Source organism: Mesoplodon bidens, assembly GCF_964165515.1.
Source record: "Mesoplodon bidens genome assembly, chromosome: 3".
In the NCBI taxonomy this organism is placed as follows: domain Eukaryota; kingdom Metazoa; phylum Chordata; class Mammalia; order Artiodactyla; family Ziphiidae; genus Mesoplodon; species Mesoplodon bidens.
The window spans coordinates 104,869,624-104,885,986 of NC_138178.1; the positions used below are offsets into that span (position 1 = coordinate 104,869,624).

At 56.1% G+C, this 16,363-nt stretch overlaps 2 protein-coding genes across 5 annotated transcripts; both read left to right on the top strand.

The window, feature by feature from the left end:
• Nucleotides 1-429: 429 nt before the first annotated feature.
• RNF31 (ring finger protein 31) lies at nt 430-11,005 on the top strand. Of its 4 annotated transcripts, none has more exons than XM_081230216.1 (21): nt 430-830; nt 917-1,063; nt 1,214-1,369; nt 1,595-1,654; nt 1,758-1,833; nt 2,059-2,236; nt 2,712-3,099; nt 3,274-3,564; nt 3,825-4,073; nt 4,175-4,360; nt 4,472-4,678; nt 6,574-6,747; nt 6,831-6,929; nt 7,023-7,112; nt 8,500-8,614; nt 8,719-8,837; nt 9,000-9,224; nt 9,372-9,429; nt 10,145-10,241; nt 10,545-10,713; nt 10,821-11,005. In XM_081230216.1, exons 1-21 carry the CDS (start codon nt 639-641, stop codon nt 10,872-10,874), a joined length of 3,330 nt encoding a protein of 1,109 aa, XP_081086342.1. In that variant the 5' UTR covers nt 430-638; the 3' UTR covers nt 10,875-11,005. The 4 variants fall into 4 exon arrangements, with proteins under 4 accessions (XP_081086342.1, XP_081086343.1, XP_081086345.1 ...); XM_081230217.1 differs by having other exon boundaries at nt 431-830; nt 9,111-9,224; XM_081230219.1 differs by having other exon boundaries at nt 431-830; nt 3,993-4,073; nt 9,111-9,224.
• Nucleotides 11,006-11,542: 537 nt separating this feature from the next.
• IRF9 (interferon regulatory factor 9) lies at nt 11,543-16,317 on the top strand. The gene is made up of 9 exons (XM_081230234.1): nt 11,543-11,639; nt 12,422-12,602; nt 12,908-13,091; nt 13,331-13,461; nt 13,550-13,631; nt 13,735-13,806; nt 14,432-14,773; nt 15,617-15,732; nt 15,880-16,317. The coding sequence occupies exons 2-9, from the start codon at nt 12,423-12,425 to the stop codon at nt 16,006-16,008; spliced, it is 1,236 nt and encodes a 411-aa protein (XP_081086360.1). The 5' UTR covers nt 11,543-11,639; nt 12,422; the 3' UTR covers nt 16,009-16,317.
• The last annotated feature ends 46 nt before the right edge of the window (nt 16,318-16,363 follow it).

Consider the following 16,363-nt stretch of genomic DNA (forward strand, 5'->3'; position numbering starts at 1 on the left):
GGGAGAAGTAGTAGGAGGGAGAAGGGACAGAGGATAGGAAGGGAGAAGGCGCGGGGGCTTCCTCCCGGAGGGCGCCCTATCTTCAAGACTGACTGGAGAAGGGGCTTGAGTGGGGTTCAGGCCGGCCAGAGTTGAGTCCCCAGCTGAGTGGGATTTCCCCTGTGGGGTCCCGGATAGAGAGGAGGGCTTTGAGGGGAATAAAGTAACCCCGCGCCGGGGTCTATCCGGAGAGAGGTGGGACCAGCCTGGACCAAGGAGGGGAAGAGCGCCAGAACAGGGTTTGCAGCCTAGGCGCTCTGGGGGAGGAGCCATGGATTATTTATCGTTATCATTGGCTGGGACCCTGGGCCACGCCCCCCCGATTTCTTGGCCTCCGCCCTTCCTCCAGCTTAGACCCCGCCCCTTCCCCTGAATCTGGGTCGCAGTCCCGCCCTCTTTCCTAGTACTTCCTGTTCCCGCTAACCCTGGCGTTGGGCCCGGGGCCGAAGAGTGACCGTGCCCTGAGTGACCCGGGGCGTCCGAGCCGACCGGGTCGGGCCGCGAAGCCAGACCCCAGGCGCTCCTGGCGGCGCTCGGGCCGCGCACAGCCTGCGCCGGGTCCCGTCGGGCAGCGGGCTGGGGCTGACTCCTGTCTCAGGATGCCGGGGGAGGAGGAGGAGCGGGCCTTCCTGGCGGCCCGCGAGGAGCTGGCGAGCGCCCTGAGGAGGGATTCCGGGCAGGCGTTTTCGCTGGAGCAGCTCCGGCCGCTACTGGTCACCTCTCTGCCGCCAGCAGCCCGCTACCTGCAGCTGGATGCTGCACGCCTGATCCGCTGCAACGCTCATGGGGAGGTGAGGCCCGGCCGGGGTTGGGAGGAGGACAGAGGACCTGAGTCCGGGCCGGGGCTCACAGCTCTCTGCTCTCTGACTGCTCCCAGCCCCAAAACTACCTCAACACCCTCTCCACGGCCCTGAACATCCTGGAGAAATATGGCCGCAACCTCCTCAGCCCTCAGCGGCCCCGGTACTGGCGCGGGGTCAAGTTTAATAACCCTGTCTTTCGCAGCACGGTGGATGCTGTTCAGGTGAAGCCCCTGGGCCCCTAATGGGAGAAGGGAACTTAGCCTGGGCTGGGGGTTGACTAGAAAGGGCCTGAGGCTGTGCTGAATGGGTTGAGGTCCAGCCCTATTGGGAAGGGGACCTGCTGGGCGGTGACTGGTTTGAATGTGTGGCAGGGGGGCCGGGAAGTTCTGCGATTGTATGGCTACACAGAGGAGCAGCCAGATGGGTTGAGCTTCCCGGAGGGCCAGAAGGAGCCGGATGAGCGACAAGTTGCTACAGTCACACTGGAAGTATTGCTGCTTCGGACAGAGCTCAGCCTGCTGCTACAGGTGAGGTATCTCTAGTCCTGAGGACTTAAGCATCAGGGCTGGGAATCCCAGCCTAACAACAAAGCGAGTGTGGGGACTCCCATGCTGCTGAACCACAGGCATAGTCCCCACAGTAATTTAGGATCTCTCTGTACTTTTCACCCTGTGAACGTTGGGGGACCAGGGCTTTGAGGGAGGGCCTTGTTCCAGGGCTCTAGGTGGGAACTCTTCTTATCTTGTTTGCAGAATACTCATCCAGAACCACAAGCACTGGAGCAGCTGCTGAAAGACAAGGTTGAAGATGATGTAAGGAAGGCAGGAATGGGGCTCTGGGGCCTGGCGAACAAAGGGAACCTGTTGTGGGCCTCTGTCCCCAAGCCCTTGTTCATTCCCTGTCCTTTTTCCTCAGCTACTGCAGCTCTCAGAGTTTGCCCCCTTACTGAGGGAGATTGCTCCTGGCCCCCTCACCACACCCTCTGCCCCAGGTATTATTGTCCTATATTGAGGGGTGGGAGTGTTAGTAGATCATACTGATGGAAATTTCCTCTGTTTTCTTGGTTATCTTCCTTTCTTTTTAAAAAGATTAAAATTGTTTCCTTGGGTTGAAAAGATATGCTGAAAAGTTGTCTGTGATTTGTCCTCCTCCACAGCAGATTCAAATGTAACCTGGTCTTTTTTAGAAAGATGTTCTATTTTTTCCTGTTCTCCAGCCTCCATTCCTGGTCCCTGCTTCCTCTGTGGTTCTGCCCCAGGCACATTGCACTGCTCAGCTTGTAAACAGGCCTTGTGCCCAACTTGTGATCGCCTCTTCCATGGACACCCAGACCGTGCCCATCACCTCCGCCAGACCCTGCCTCTGGCCCCCCAGGCCACCCACCTGACCCCCAGGTGAGAGGCCTTTTTCTCCTGAGTGGGAGCAAAATTGAGAGAACTTAAAATTATTTGAGTATCTACTATGTGCTGGATTCTGTGCTAAAGACTGTCTCATAGAGAGCAAGCAGCCAGTTACTGCCCTCCAGGAGATCATAGATGTACATATCAAGCCAGTAGCAGTCATAGCAAAATAGATTATTTGGGTGTGCAGATAGGTAGTAGGAGGATGCAGCTTAGTCAGAAAGATCAGCTCAATCAGTTGGTAGTATTTTAAGCACCTAATAGGGGTCAGGCCCTATGTTAGGGATATTTACCAGCCAGATATGGACTTTAAGCTGTCATTTAAATGTTGAACAGGCTGTGGGTATAGCAGTGTTCCAGACATGTGCAAAGGCCAGAGCCATGTGTTGTCTTGCAGGGTATGAGGGATGCCCATGGGTAAGGGTCCCAGGCACCCCCTCAGCAGGCCGTGTCTGCTTTTCCATTACAGCTTACCTGCCTCAGCTGCACCACAGCCTCAGTCAACCTCCCTGCTGGCCCTGGGAGACAGCTCTCTTTCTTCCCCTGATCCTGCAAGTGCCCGTCTTCCCTGGCACTGTTCTGCCTGCGCCATGCTGAATGAACCTTCGGCAGTACTCTGTGTGGCCTGTGATCGGCCCCGAGGCTGTAAAGGGTTGGGGCTGGGGATTGAGGGTCCCCAAGGAGCTGGGGGCCTACAACCTGAGCTTGCACGGGGTCACTGGGCCTGCCAGAGCTGCACCTTTGAGAATAAGGCTGCGGTTGTGCTGTGTGCCATATGTGAGCGACCTCGGCTGGCTCAGCCTCCCAGCTTGGTAGTGGATTCTCAGGATGCCGGCGTTTGCCTGCAGCCCCTTCAGGTAACCTGTTCCTGGCCTTCTCAGCTCTTTATTTGCACCTGTTACCACAGGCCATTCTCTACTTCTTCATCCCCTATTTTCATTCAGTTCCCTGGTATCTTCCCCCCAGCTTCCTATGTTTCCATCTTGAGCCTCAGCCAGCCTTCAATGGGATAATTCTTTCTGCCTTCCCAGCAGGAGGACACTTTGCTCTCCTCTGCCCAGACTCCAGTGTGGTACTGTATTCACTGTACCTTCTGCAACTCAGGCCCTGGCTGGGTGTGTGCTGTGTGCAACCGGACCAGCAGCCCCATCCCAGTACAGCATATCCCCCAGCCCCTTGCCAGCTCTTTGGAAGAGCGACTCCCTGAACCAGGGCCTTCACGACGCCTCAGTGCCCCCCTGGCCAGTTCCTGTGGGGACCTTGAGAAGCAGCGCCAAGACAAGATGCGGGAGGAAGGTCTCCAGCTAGTGCTCAAGATCCGGGTAAGGATTTGGGCCTGGGATAAGCTTGTGGGGGAAGGGAGAGGCTGCAGTTGATTGATGCAAGTTCTCAAAACCTGTCATTGTTAGCAGCAGCTGCCTCTTATTGAACCCTTCCCCCACGGCAGGTATCATGCTGTGGTGTCCTGCTCACGTGATCCATGATCTGAGCTCAAGCACTGTCAGCATTTTGGTTCGGGCTAAGGGTGGGTGGAGTGTGCCCTTCCTGATGGGCGCTCTGTCTGGGCGGGACCGTGCCTTAGGAAGGGGAAGCCGGAGGCGCCTGTCCAGAGGAGGTCTTCTCAGCTCTGCAGTACTCGGGCACCGAGGTGCCCTTGCAGTGGCTGCGCTCAGAGCTGCCCTACGTGCTGGAGATGGTGGCTGAGCTGGCTGGACAGCAGGACCCGAGGCTGGGTGCCTTTTCCTGTCAGGAGGCCCGGAGTGCCTGGCTGGATCGTCACGGCAACCTGGATGAAGCTGTGAAAGAGTGTGTGCGGGCCCGGCGGAGGAAGGTAGCAGCAGCTGTGCTGGAGGGGGGTGCAGGATTGAGGGCTGTGGATCTCAGAGCCTCTCACGTTCTTCTTCACTCCTTCTCGCCCCTCCCAACTCACAGGTGCAGGAGCTCCGGTCCCTGGGCTTTGAGCCTGAGGAGGGGTCTCTTCAAGCCTTGTTCCAACACGGGGGTGACGTGGCACGAGCCCTCACTGAGCTACAGCGCCAGCGCCTAGAGCCCTTCCATCAGCGCCTCTGGGACAGTGGTCCTGAGCCCACCCCTTCCTGGGACGGGCCAGATAAGCAGGTGCTGGAAGGAGGTGAAGAGCCCACTTAGTAGGGCTGAGGGCAGGCTGAGGGGTAGGCTCTCTGCGGTCTGACAGCCACTTCTTCCCTCTCCACCTGAATCGCCTTGCAGAGCCTGGTCAGACGGCTTTTGGCAGTCCACGCACTCCCCAGCTGGGGCCGGGCAGAGCTGGCGCTGGCGCTACTGCAGGAAACACCCAGGAACTATGAGTTGGGGGACGTGGTAGAAGCTGTGAGGCAGAGCCAGGACCGAGCCTTCCTGCGCCGCTTGCTTGCCCAGGAGTGTGCCGTGTGCGGCTGGGCCCTGCCCCGCAACCGCGTAAGTCCCTCCCCACTGCCCCTGGCCTTAGAATTGCTCTGTTCCCTTTGAACCCTCACTCTACCCCAGCCCCTGTCTCTGATCTTGTCTTTTGCTCTGCAGTTGCCCATGTGCCCCTGAAGGCTTCTGGGAAGAGGAGGGCAGGAATAGGCCACCTCCCTCTCTTTTTTTAAATGTTCTATTATGGGAAATTTCGAACATGCAATAGTAGAGAAAACTGTGTAATGGATTCCACTCTCCCTCCCCCCACCATGTATTCATCATCAAGCTTCAGCCATTATTAATGTATGACCAATCTTTACTCTATCTACACATACATAGGATTTTTTTTTTTTTTTTGGCGGTACGCGGGCCTCTCACTGTTGTGGCCTCTCCCGTTGCGGAGCACAGGCTCCGGACGCGCAGGCTCAGCGGCCATGGCTCACGGGCCCAGCCGCTCCGCGGCATGTGGGATCTTCCCGGACCGGGGCACGAACCTGTGTCCCCTGCATCGGCAGGCGGACTCTCAACCACTGTGCCATCAGGGAAGCCCCTACATAGGATTATTTTGAAGCAAATCTCAGATGTCAGATAGTTTATCTGTAATATTTCAATGTGTATCTCTAAAAGATAAAACTCTTTGAAAATATAACCACAAATACCACTGTCACAACAAAAAAATTACCATTCTTTAATGTAATCATCAAATACCCACTTGGTAGGAATAGGCCCCTCTTATCTCCTGAGCCCCTTCTGACTTACTCTAGGTCAGAAGTGGCAATTCTTTGGCAAAATACAGCCCGGTTTAGTTAGGCTGGCTCTGTATGTTTTTTGTTTTTACTCTTTACTTTAAAATAATGGTAGGGGCTTCCCTGGTGGCGCAGTGGTTGAGAGTCCGCTTGCCGATGCAGGGGACGCCGGTTCATGCCCCGGTCCGGGAAGATCCCACATGCCGCGGAGCGGCTGGGCCCGTGAGCCATGGCTGCTGAGCCTGTGCGTCCGGAGCCTGTGCTCCGCAACGGGAGAGGCCACAACAGTGAGAAGCCCGCGTACCGAAAAAAAAAAAAAATGTAGAGTCACAGCCAGTTATAAAAATAGTACAGAGTCCTGTGTGCTCTTTATCCACCTCCTCCCAATGGTGACATCTTGTATAATCATAGTGCAATATCAAGACCAAGAAATAGATATTGGTACAATGTTAGCTAGACCGCAGGCTTTGTTCATTTTGTGCATCAGTGTGTATGTGTGTAGTTGTATGCCATTTGATCCCACATGTAGATTCATGTAACCACCAACACAATCAAAATACCACACTGCAACCCCCTTTTGCTACCGCTTTATAGTTGTAACCTTCTTCCTCTCTTCCTGTCATATGGCAGCCACTAGTCTGTTCTCCATTGCTATAGTTTTGTCATTTCAAGGATGTTGTTTGTGTTTGCTTTTTTTTTGGCCACGCCACACAGCTTTCAGGATCTTAGTTCCCCAACCAGGGATTGAACCTGGGCCCTCGTCAGTGAAAGTAAGGAGTCCTACCCACTGGACCACCAGGGAATCCACACCCGCCCCCCCCTGGCTTTTTTTTCCTTTTTAAATTAACTTTTTAAAAAATTTTATTTTCTATTGGAGTATAGTTGATCTACAATGCTGTGTTAGTTTCAGGTGTACAGCAAAGTGATTCAGTTATTGTGTGTTTGCTTTTAATTGAATGTGGATGCCTTTAGAGGGCATTCTTCCGTTTACCTTAGGTCTCACCATGGTCTGTTTTTTTCCATCTGAAGGTCTTCAGACATTTAGGTTTCCCGCCCAGTTGTTAATTAGACCTCAGTTTCATAGCAGACACCTGGCTACTGCCCCTCCCCCCGGCTGGCAACTGTAGCTTCTTACCCCCTTTCCTCCCTTCCCTTCCCCTCCACCAGATGCAGGCTCTGACCTCCTGTGAGTGTACTATCTGTCCCGACTGCTTCCGCCAGCACTTCACCATTGCCTTGAAGGAGAAACACATCACAGACATGGTGTGCCCTGCCTGTGGCCGCCCCGACCTCACCGATGATGCGCAGCTGCTCAGCTACTTTTCCACCCTCGATATCCAGGTACTGCAGTCCCTAAGACTCAGGGTGCCCTGGGCTTTGAACAGGAGCCTTGCCCACCCGCCACTTCCACATCCTGTTCCCAGCTTCGAGAGAGCCTAGAGCCAGATGCCTATGCGCTGTTCCACAAGAAGCTGACTGAGGGCGTGCTCATGCGAGATCCCAAGTTCTTGTGGTGTGCCCAGGTCAGAGGCCTGCCCAGAGCTGCTGACCGGAGGGAGGGGTGGGGAGTGGTGCCTGGTCAGGCCTCAGGCAGCTTTATGCTCTTGCACCCACAGTGCTCCTTTGGCTTCATATACGAGCGTGAGCAGCTGGAGGCAACATGTCCCCAGTGTCACCAGACATTCTGCGTGCGCTGTAAGCGCCAGGTGAGGCACATCCATCCTTTTGGAAATACCTGCTGAGCCACCGCAGGTACTGTTAGACGCAGGGTGTGCTGGAGAACAGAACAGACATGAGCTCTGGGCTCAAAGAGTTACAGGCTAGCCAGGGAGGGAGGGAGGAGGGGTGAGGGAAGGAGAGAGAGCAGAATTATACATCGCCATGAGTTCTATGAAGAAAACAAATAGAAAACAAATGGACTTACCTAGTACACAGGATCGAGAGGTTAGACAAGTCTTCTCTAAAATGGCTGGATTTAAGCTCAGACATGAAAGTTAAGAAGAAGCCAACTATGCAAAGAGTATTTGGGAGAGAAAGAACAACACATGGAAAGGCCAAAGTCAGAAAAAGTGTTGTGTGGCTGGACCCTCAAGAGCAAGGGTGAGAGTGGCTGGCAGTCGGAGAGGAGCTAGCTGCCAGGTCAGGAGAGGCCGTGAGGCCAATCAAGCAAGGGATCGGCCTTTCATTCTAAGACTGAGCAAGGGGTGATGCTCTCTCATTTACCTTTAGAAAGTTTGATATTTGGTACGAAAAAGTTGCATCTGTCTTTTTTTTTTTAACTTATTTTAATTAATTAATTTATTTATTTATTTATTGTTGGCTGTGTTGGGTCTTCGTTGCTGCGTGTGGGCTTTCTCTACTTGAGGCGAGCAGGGGCTGCTCTTCGTTGCCATGTGTGGACTTCTCATCGTGGTGGTTTCTCTTGTTGCGGAGCATGGGCTCTAGGCACGTGGGCTTCAGTAGTTGTGGCACATGGGCTCAGTAGTTGTGGCTCGCGGGCTCTAGAGTGCAGGCTCAGTTGCGGCACACAGGCTTAGTTGCTCCGCGGCATGTGGGATCTTCCTGGACCAGGGCTTGAACCCATGTCCCCTGCATTGGCAGGCGGATTCTCAACCACCGTGCCACCAGGGAAGTCCCTGCATCTGTCATATAAAACACAATAATAAAATGAACACCTGCGACCCTACCCCCAAACCTCCAAGCTAGAACACTCCCAGTGCAGTTGGTTACACGTTCAAAGGCACGCTGGCCGCAAGGTGGAGGCTGAACCATAGGGGAGCAGGAGTGGAGGCATAGAGACTAGGAATCAAGACGAGACCTGACCTGGTCTGGAGTAAAGGTGGTCAGAGTAGGGATGAAGAAAAGGACAGGGTTGAGCTAGGCTTGGGTGGTGGAAACAAGACTTGCTGGTGAATGCAATGTTTCAGGTGTGAAGAGATGAGAGAACCAAGGCTGGCCCCTCGGTTTGGGATTTGAACAAATGGTGGATGGCAGTGCCATACACTAAGCCAGGGACCGCTGGATCTGAGTGGAGGGGCCAGCAAGAAGGGCCTGGGATAGAGCTTTCATGGGAAGCTTGTTTCCTTCTGGCAGTGGGAGGAGCAGCACCGAGGCCGGAGCTGTGAAGATTTCCAGAACTGGAAACGCACCAATGACCCGGAGTACCAGGCCCAGGGCTTGGCGATGTACCTCCAGGAAAATGGCATAGGTAAGCTTGCCTGTTTGCCCAGTAATCCCTCATTGCCAGCGGCTCTCTTCCTGGGGGCCTGAGGAGCAGTGGCAGCCCGAACCCTGACCTGCTGTCCCTTGCAGACTGCCCCAAGTGCAAGTTCTCGTACGCACTGGCCCGAGGAGGCTGCATGCACTTTCACTGCACCCAGTGCCGCCACCAGTTCTGCAGTGGCTGCTACAATGCCTTTTACGCCAAGAATGTGAGCCCAGAGAACGGGGATGGAAGGGCTAGCCGGGTGGGGCTGCCATGGGGAGTGAGGGAGTGAGGGGTGGAGGCCGTTAAGGAACAGCCCAGGGTAAGAGGAGAGCAGTGGGGGGTAAAGCACCTCTCTCTGTCCTCTCTCCCCTTCTGCTTGCTCCAGACCCTCCAATGTCTCATCTCCCCCACCCCTACACCCCTCACGCAGGGGTTCCTGAGAGGCCAGGACCCCAACAGTCTCCAACTTCCCCTCTCCCATCTGGGTTTCCGCCAGAAATGTCCAGACCCTAACTGCAGGGTGAAGAAGTCCCTGCACGGCCACCACCCCCGCGACTGCCTCTTCTACCTGCGGGACTGGACGGCTCCTCGGCTCCAGAGGCTGCTTCAGGTCAGGGGCGACCAGCCTGGCTGGTTTGTCGGTCGCCCAGGAGAGGAGGCAGGGCACAGGGTGGCAGGAAGGGAAAGGCCTGGATGTCGAGAAACCCAGCAGGCTGGCATCAAGGGAAGCTAACGCCCATCCTTCTGCCCTCCTCAGGACAAGAACATCATGTTCAACACAGAGCCCCCAGCGGGGGCCCGGGCAGTGCCTGGAGGTGAGTGTCGGGCCTGGGAGAAGGCAAGAGGAGGGGCTGGGCTCCCCCTGTGTGATGGATGAAGGGGAGGCTTGGGCCTGGGGTGGGACCAGGACGCAGGGCCCATCCTGTGCTTGCTTGTTGTGCTCTTTGGTGACTCAGCCTCCCTAGGCTTGTTTCTTCCTCTGTAAAGTGGGGATCATATCCACCTTGCAGCCAAGCTGTTTTATGTAAGGCCACATTCAAGCGCCTGGCACCTCAATGCTAATTTTATTCTCCCATTCCCAAAGGATAGTGATTCATTAGTTAACTCAATGACTATTTAATTAAAGACTTACTAGTTGCACTGTTTTAGGTTCCATGAGGGCAACAGAAAGATGTTATGTATGATTCTAATCTGCCCCACTTCTTACCATTTGTGTAGAGTAAGACCTTCACAGAATAAGCTAACTTCGCAAGAGCTAAATCACAACCAAAAGAGCTGTCTCAAGAGAGTATATGATTATGGGCCAGAAGTCAGCTTGGCTAAAAGCAGGGACAGCAAGGTCCCTGCTTCTGTGTCAGAAGTGGTCTGCACAGTGGCATCTCTGGCACAGCTGTTAGAGCAGGGGCTCCTGTCCTCAGTCCCCTCCCTAGAGGCTGCCTCCCGTGCCTCCATCCATATCCTAGTTCTCCTGGGCCTTTGTGGGCAGTGGCCCCCTCCGGACAAAGGGTCCCTTCCTTCCCTTACCCCTAGGTGGCTGCCGAGTGATGGAGCAGAAGGAAGTTCCCGACGGGTTCCGGGACGAAGCCTGCGGCAAGGAGACTCCTGCTGGCTATGCCGGCCTCTGCCAGTGAGTGCCAGGCAGGGCGTGGGGCACAGCGTTGGGGGCACAGGAGCACTGGGGGTGTGCCTGAGCAGAAGAGTGGGTCTCTGCAAGCAGTAGGTCCTGCAAGAAGTGGGAGGGAGGGGCCTCTCTAGGCAAGGGCACAGAAAGGTGGTGTGCACAGGTTGGCGAGGGCCTACAAGAGCAACTGGCGAGGGGTGTCAGTCTTGTTCATCTGAGTATGCTAGTGCCCAGCACAGTGCTGGACACACTCAGTTGATATCAGTCAAACTTCAGAAGAACAAATATTCCACCCTCTCATCTCCCCAGGGCGCACTACAAAGAGTACCTGGTGAGCCTCATCAATGCCCACTCGCTGGACCCAGCCACCCTGTATGAGGTGGAGGAGCTGGAGACGGCTGCTGAGCGCTACCTGCATGTGCGCCCCCAGCCGCTGCCTGGGGAGGATGCCGCCACCTACCACGCCCGCTTGTTACAGGTAAAGCCTCCCCCAGCCTCACCTCTGACCCCACTCTCTAGAAGTCCCCTGTCCAGACTGTGTCTGAGCCCCGGGCTTCCAGTATCATCATCTTCTCTCTCCTACAGAAGCTGATAGAAGAGGTGCCCTTGGGACAGAGTATCCCCCGCAGGAGGAAGTAGCTGAGGGCAAGGGTCCCAATGAAGGTCCCGTGATCTGACTCCCCGGGAACACCTCCAGCACCAATAAAGAGGCATTTCCTTGCCCAGGCTTCTTGGTGGTCCTTCTTTCTTCCTGACCCCACCATCTGGGGGCACCAGGGAAAGAGGGGGGGTGAACAGAGCTTTGCTAAAGGCCCCCTGCAGCCTGCCACCTGACTCTCTGGACTCAGGCAGAAGGAATTGACACTGTGGGAGGCCAAGGGCAGCCCTCCCCATCCAGCCACCTGGCCTGGCCTTCCTCCTTCCCTGCCTCCTTTCTTTCTTTCATTGAATTCAGCTGATACTTGGGGTGACCTAGTAGGTACCAAGCAGGCACCGTGGGGGAACACAGATGCACAAGTGGTACAGAGCTATCCAGAGGCCCCAGGCCACACTCCGGGACACTGCAGCCTCCCTGGGGAAGCAGCAGTGTCATAGAGGTGGTCTGACACGAGCGAGGAGTGTCTTGAGGGAGGAAAGGGAATGAGCCTGAGCCAGTAGGATCCCTCCTCCAGACTCTGACCGCAGGATTCCTACGGTAAGATTCTCAGGTGCTGCTTCCCCCTGGTGGTAACCAGTTACCCTGCAACTCGGAGACCACGTGATTTCGGGGAAAAGGACCTCCCTGGAGGAGAACTGAAACTTAGGGTGGGGACTGTAGAAAGGGGCGGAGAGATCCAGGAGCTGCCTAGCCAGGAGCTGAGCTGAGGTCGGCTGAGCCCTGGGACAGCCTGCAGAGCAGCTCAGGTAAGGTTAACCAAAAATAGGTGTCAGCCTGGGTCTAGGCGGGAAGGCCCGGCTAGATTGGAGGTGGTGGGTAGAGGCTCCTGGGGACCCCTCTGCTAGACTGAGGAAAAGACAGAAGGCCTGTGAGCCGGGGAGCTGGAATTTGGCGTGAGTGAAAGACTGATGGGGGGGCCGGTGTCCCAAGCCCTCTAGGTAAAGGACAGGGGGACCTGCTACCGGGTTGTTTGGGGAAGAAGACTCTGCTGCTCTCCCCTGCTTGTTTTCTTGCCTCCTGGTCCTGCCCACTTCCACCCGCCCACAGCTCTGCCCCTGTCACCAGCTCCCTGCCCCACCTACCCCTGGGACAAGCAGAGCGGGGTGGGGGAAGGTTGGGGGGCATCGAAGGATAGGTTGTGGGGGTGGTGAGTGAAGAGGGTTGATGAGGCATCTCACAAGCAGCCACTTGTGTCTGTAAATACTTGGGGATCCAGACAGGGCCTCTCACCAGGAGCGGGACACCAGGGGAACAATAGATTCCTGAAAAACCTTAAAATTAAGACCCATGCTTAAGGTTGCCTTCTAGATGTCACAGCTCGGGATGTTAAAAAGAAAGTATTTTTGGTCATCGCTAGTGACGGCAGAAATGAAACAATTCAGCCTCAGAAGTTTGAGATTATGTCTATAGAGGCAAAAGATGGATGAGATCTCTAGGGGCCCTTGCCGGAATCCAACCCCAAGGGCCAGGATCTCACTCTTCCCAAAGTATCAGTTCCCCTGACTCTTCCTGCTGCTTTTATCCCCAGGATGGCATCAGGCAGGGTACGTTGCACCCGAAAGCTCCGGAACTGGGTGGTGGAGCAAGTGGAGAGCGGCCAGTTCCCAGGAGTGTGCTGGGAAGATGCGGCCAAGACCATGTTCCGGATTCCCTGGAAGCACGCAGGCAAGCAGGACTTCCGGGAGGATCAGGATGCCGCCTTCTTCAAGGTGAAAGGCCCGGAAACCGGCCCCTTGGAGGGAGGGATGGAATATACACTGGCACTGTCACCCTCAAGTGGTTGCATCCACCTGGGTTTCAGATAAAGGGGAAGTTGCAGGGTAGAACCAGCTACGTTACGTAATTGTCAGAGCCCCATGCAAGATGAAAATGCAAACCTTAGTAAGGATCGCAAGGTGGCAATAGCTGAGCATAAACCTAGCATAGGCCCTTCTGTGTGAGCACTCAGGCCACACATCCGTGAAGCCAGCCTCGGTAAAGGATCTGCCTCTTCTTTACTTCTGCTGTGTCCTAGGCCTGGGCGATATTTAAGGGAAAGTACAAGGAGGGGGACTCGGAAGGCCCTGCTATCTGGAAGACTCGTCTGCGCTGTGCTCTGAACAAGAGTTCTGAGTTCCAGGAGGTTCCTGAGAATGGCCACAGGGATGGGGCTGAGCCCTACAAGGTGTACCGGCTGCTGCCACCCGGAACCCTCCCCGGTGGGTGTCCCTTTGCCCTGCCACTCCTAGAATCAGCCGCCTTGGGAGGAAGGATGGAGCTCTGCGCCTCCTGGGAGGGTGGTGGCCTCCCTCCAGGCCCCTAGGTCAGAGTTCCGCCCTGTCCTTGGGGAGCAGGTTCCCTGCCAGTCCTGCCCATCCTTTCACTGCCTCCTATCTCTCCCCTTCCCTCTGTGCTCACTTAAGGCTCTGACCTTCCTCTCCCTCCCAATGTTCCACAGCTCAGCCAGGGACTCAGAAATCACCATCAAAGCGACACCACAGTTCTGTGTCCTCTGAGAGGAAGGAGGATGAGGTTACCACGAAGAACTGCATACTCAGCCCCTCCTTGCTCCAGGACCCCCTCAAAAATGTGAGAGCTGGGGAGGGAACCGGGTGGGTCTGAGGGCAGAACAGTAACTGGGGGAGAGATGGGCCAACGATAGAAACTGTGTCTGTAGGAGCTGGTGGAGTCCAGTGGGGGAGTAGCCTATTCAGACTCCGGAAGCAGCAGCAGCAGCAACAGCCCTGAGCCTCAGGAAGGTACCGAGTGCCCTGCCTCTTGTGTTATCCTCCGTGCCACACCCTCTGGCCCTTGGACTCCCCAGTCCGCTCTGAATAACCAGTGCCTCTGCCTCCCACCCAGGTAGGGACACAGCTGAGGCCCCTCTCCAAGGAGATCTGGTGTCCCCAGAGCTTCTGCCCCCTCCAGGTTCAGGTACTTGGCGTTTCTGACTCACCCCTGCCCCCGTCCTCCCTTGTCCTCCTGTGGCTATGCGTGTGTTAATCTAATCTGTCAGGGCTTGCAGCAAACCGGGGCCACCTTACTCAGAGGCACTGGCTTCTGGGCAGTGTACCTGCCACGACTCCAAACAGCTCACTTCTCAAAAATACCCCCTACACACTGTGTTCCCTGGAAATCCACTTTGAGACATTGATTCTGTGGGTTAAGTAGAGGACTGAGCTCTGGGACCCTCTTGTAAACTGTAAGGCCCTGGCCATTAAGGCCTCAGTGGGAATCTGTGTATTAGTTCCTCCCCTGAGGAGGAACTGATGGGGAAGTATGATGGGAAGCCCTCTGGGCTGCCGAGGGTTGGCGGTGAGGATGAGGAGGGAGGGCGCCTTCTCTATCCTTAGAAGGTGCGGCTGCCGCCCCCACCTTGTGGCCTGCTTGGTCCTCACCAGCCCTCACCTGGTTTCTCTCTCTGAGCCTCACGTTCCTCGCCAGCAAAATGAGGATGCTGGATTTGCAGGAAGCCCCTCTTCATTTCTCCAGAGCCTCTTGCTGGCCAGTGGGCCCCTGTGGAGGGGCGCCGGTGCAGCTGGCCTTTCTTTGTCTGCAGACTACTCTCTGCTGCTCACCTTCATCTACGATGGACGTGTGGTGGGTGAGGCCCAGGTGCAGAGCCTGGACTGCCGCCTCGTGGCTGAGCCCTCGGTCTCCCAGTGCGGCATGGAGCAGGTGATATTTCCCAAACCCGGCCCACAAGAGCCCACCCAGCGCTTGCTGAGCCAGCTCAAGAGAGGGGTCCTGGTGGCCAGCAACTCCCGAGGCCTCTTTGTGCAGCGCCTTTGCCCCATCCCCATCTCCTGGAACGCGCCCCAGGCTCCACCTGGTCCAGGCCCGCACCTGCTGCCCAGCAACGAGTGCGTGGAGCTCTTCAGAACCGCCTATTTCTGCAGAGGTGAGGCTGCTCCCGCCGAGCACCTGAGCCCCTTCCCCCACCTCTGTTCCCCCTCCGTGGGCCCGGCCACCACCCTGCGCTCCCTCCAGCACATCCCCCGTCACAGCCCAGGCACGGCCCCTGCACTGGTGCAGTGCTCAGCCCTGGCAGTCCCCCTTCCCCAGCCAAGGCCGCGGAAGATGAGGACCAGGTAAGCCCAGCACGAGGGTGTCACGCCCCGGGAGCACCACCACGTGGGAGCGTACAGTAATCATGGGAAGGTGCGCCTCGTGGCAGCCCCCACCGGACACACCTGCACAGCGACCACTCACACATTCGCAAGAGCTGCGTTGCATCACGTGCCCTCGCCCACCGCTCAGCCACCCCTCAGCTTGCCCCTCTCCCATCCACACTTGGAATCCCACTTCCTGCCTCCATTCCACTCTCAATTGGACTTCGGGAGTGGGGGCCGGAGTATAGGGGACCCAGGGCCACGGGGTGCCCTAGTGCAGGGAGGCTGTGAGCAGGCAACAGAGGTGTGGCACAACGGTGTTAGCAGCCAGGGCTGCCGCCGAGAGGACTCAAGCTCCCCCAGCTCCCCCAGGTTTCAGGTTGTGTGACGACTGGCTACCTCTAAAAGGGGGCCCCTTTCCCTATTTGTCCACAGGCGAGTAGCAGCTTAGTTCCTAGCATTTCCCCTGGCACCAGGCAACAGCCTCACCACCCCGAGGCTCCTGCTCTGGCCTTGGTCTCTGAGTGGCCCCACTGCCACCCCTCTTTCTCCATTATGGGATCCTCCCCAATCCCTCCCTGCCTGAGACCCTCTGTCTTCTCTTTCTTCCAACTCTTGACCTTTCCTCTCAGACCTGGCCAGGTACTTCCAGGGCCTGGGCCCCGCACCCGAGTTCCAGGTGACACTGAATTTCTGGGAGGAGAGCCCTGGCCCCAACCACACCCCACAGAGTCTTATCACAGTGCAGGTGAGTCGGGATAGGGCAAGAACAGCCTGCCTGCATGGGAATGGGGTGTTGAGGAGGAAGAGGGCCTCCCGGGGAAAGAGCCCCTGGGCATAGTGTCTGGCGCTGCCTGCCGTGCTCACAACCCCCTCTCCCCACCTCTTCATGCAGATGGAGCAGGCCTTTGCCCGACATTTACTGGAGAAGACTCCAGAGGATCAGGCAGCCATCCTGTCCCTGGTGCAGAGCCTGGAGGACCCGGCCTCCTTCTCCTCTCTCTGTTCCTCCTATCTGCTTTGAGAGAGCCTCTTCCTCCACGCTCTCGACCTGCCTCCCACAGTGATCATTCTCATTGGTTGTCTGTGGTGATTTAGTCCTTGAACTCCTCATAGACCCTGGTTGGTGGGGAACTCAAGGATGACTTTTTTTTTTTCTTTTTTAAATTTGGAGGTATACCCTCTTTTGTCTCTGAGGAACTGAACTGGGCAAGTACAGATGGCGTGAACTCAGGGGGCCTTTCCCTCTGCCCACAACCCTAAAACCTAGCACTTTATATTTTCTTCTTAGGTCTTCACTAAGGGTTGAAAATAAAATTCTATTGAAAAGGAATCAAGCATCGGATTTGTTGAGAGAAGAAGGCAGCAGGGTCACAGAG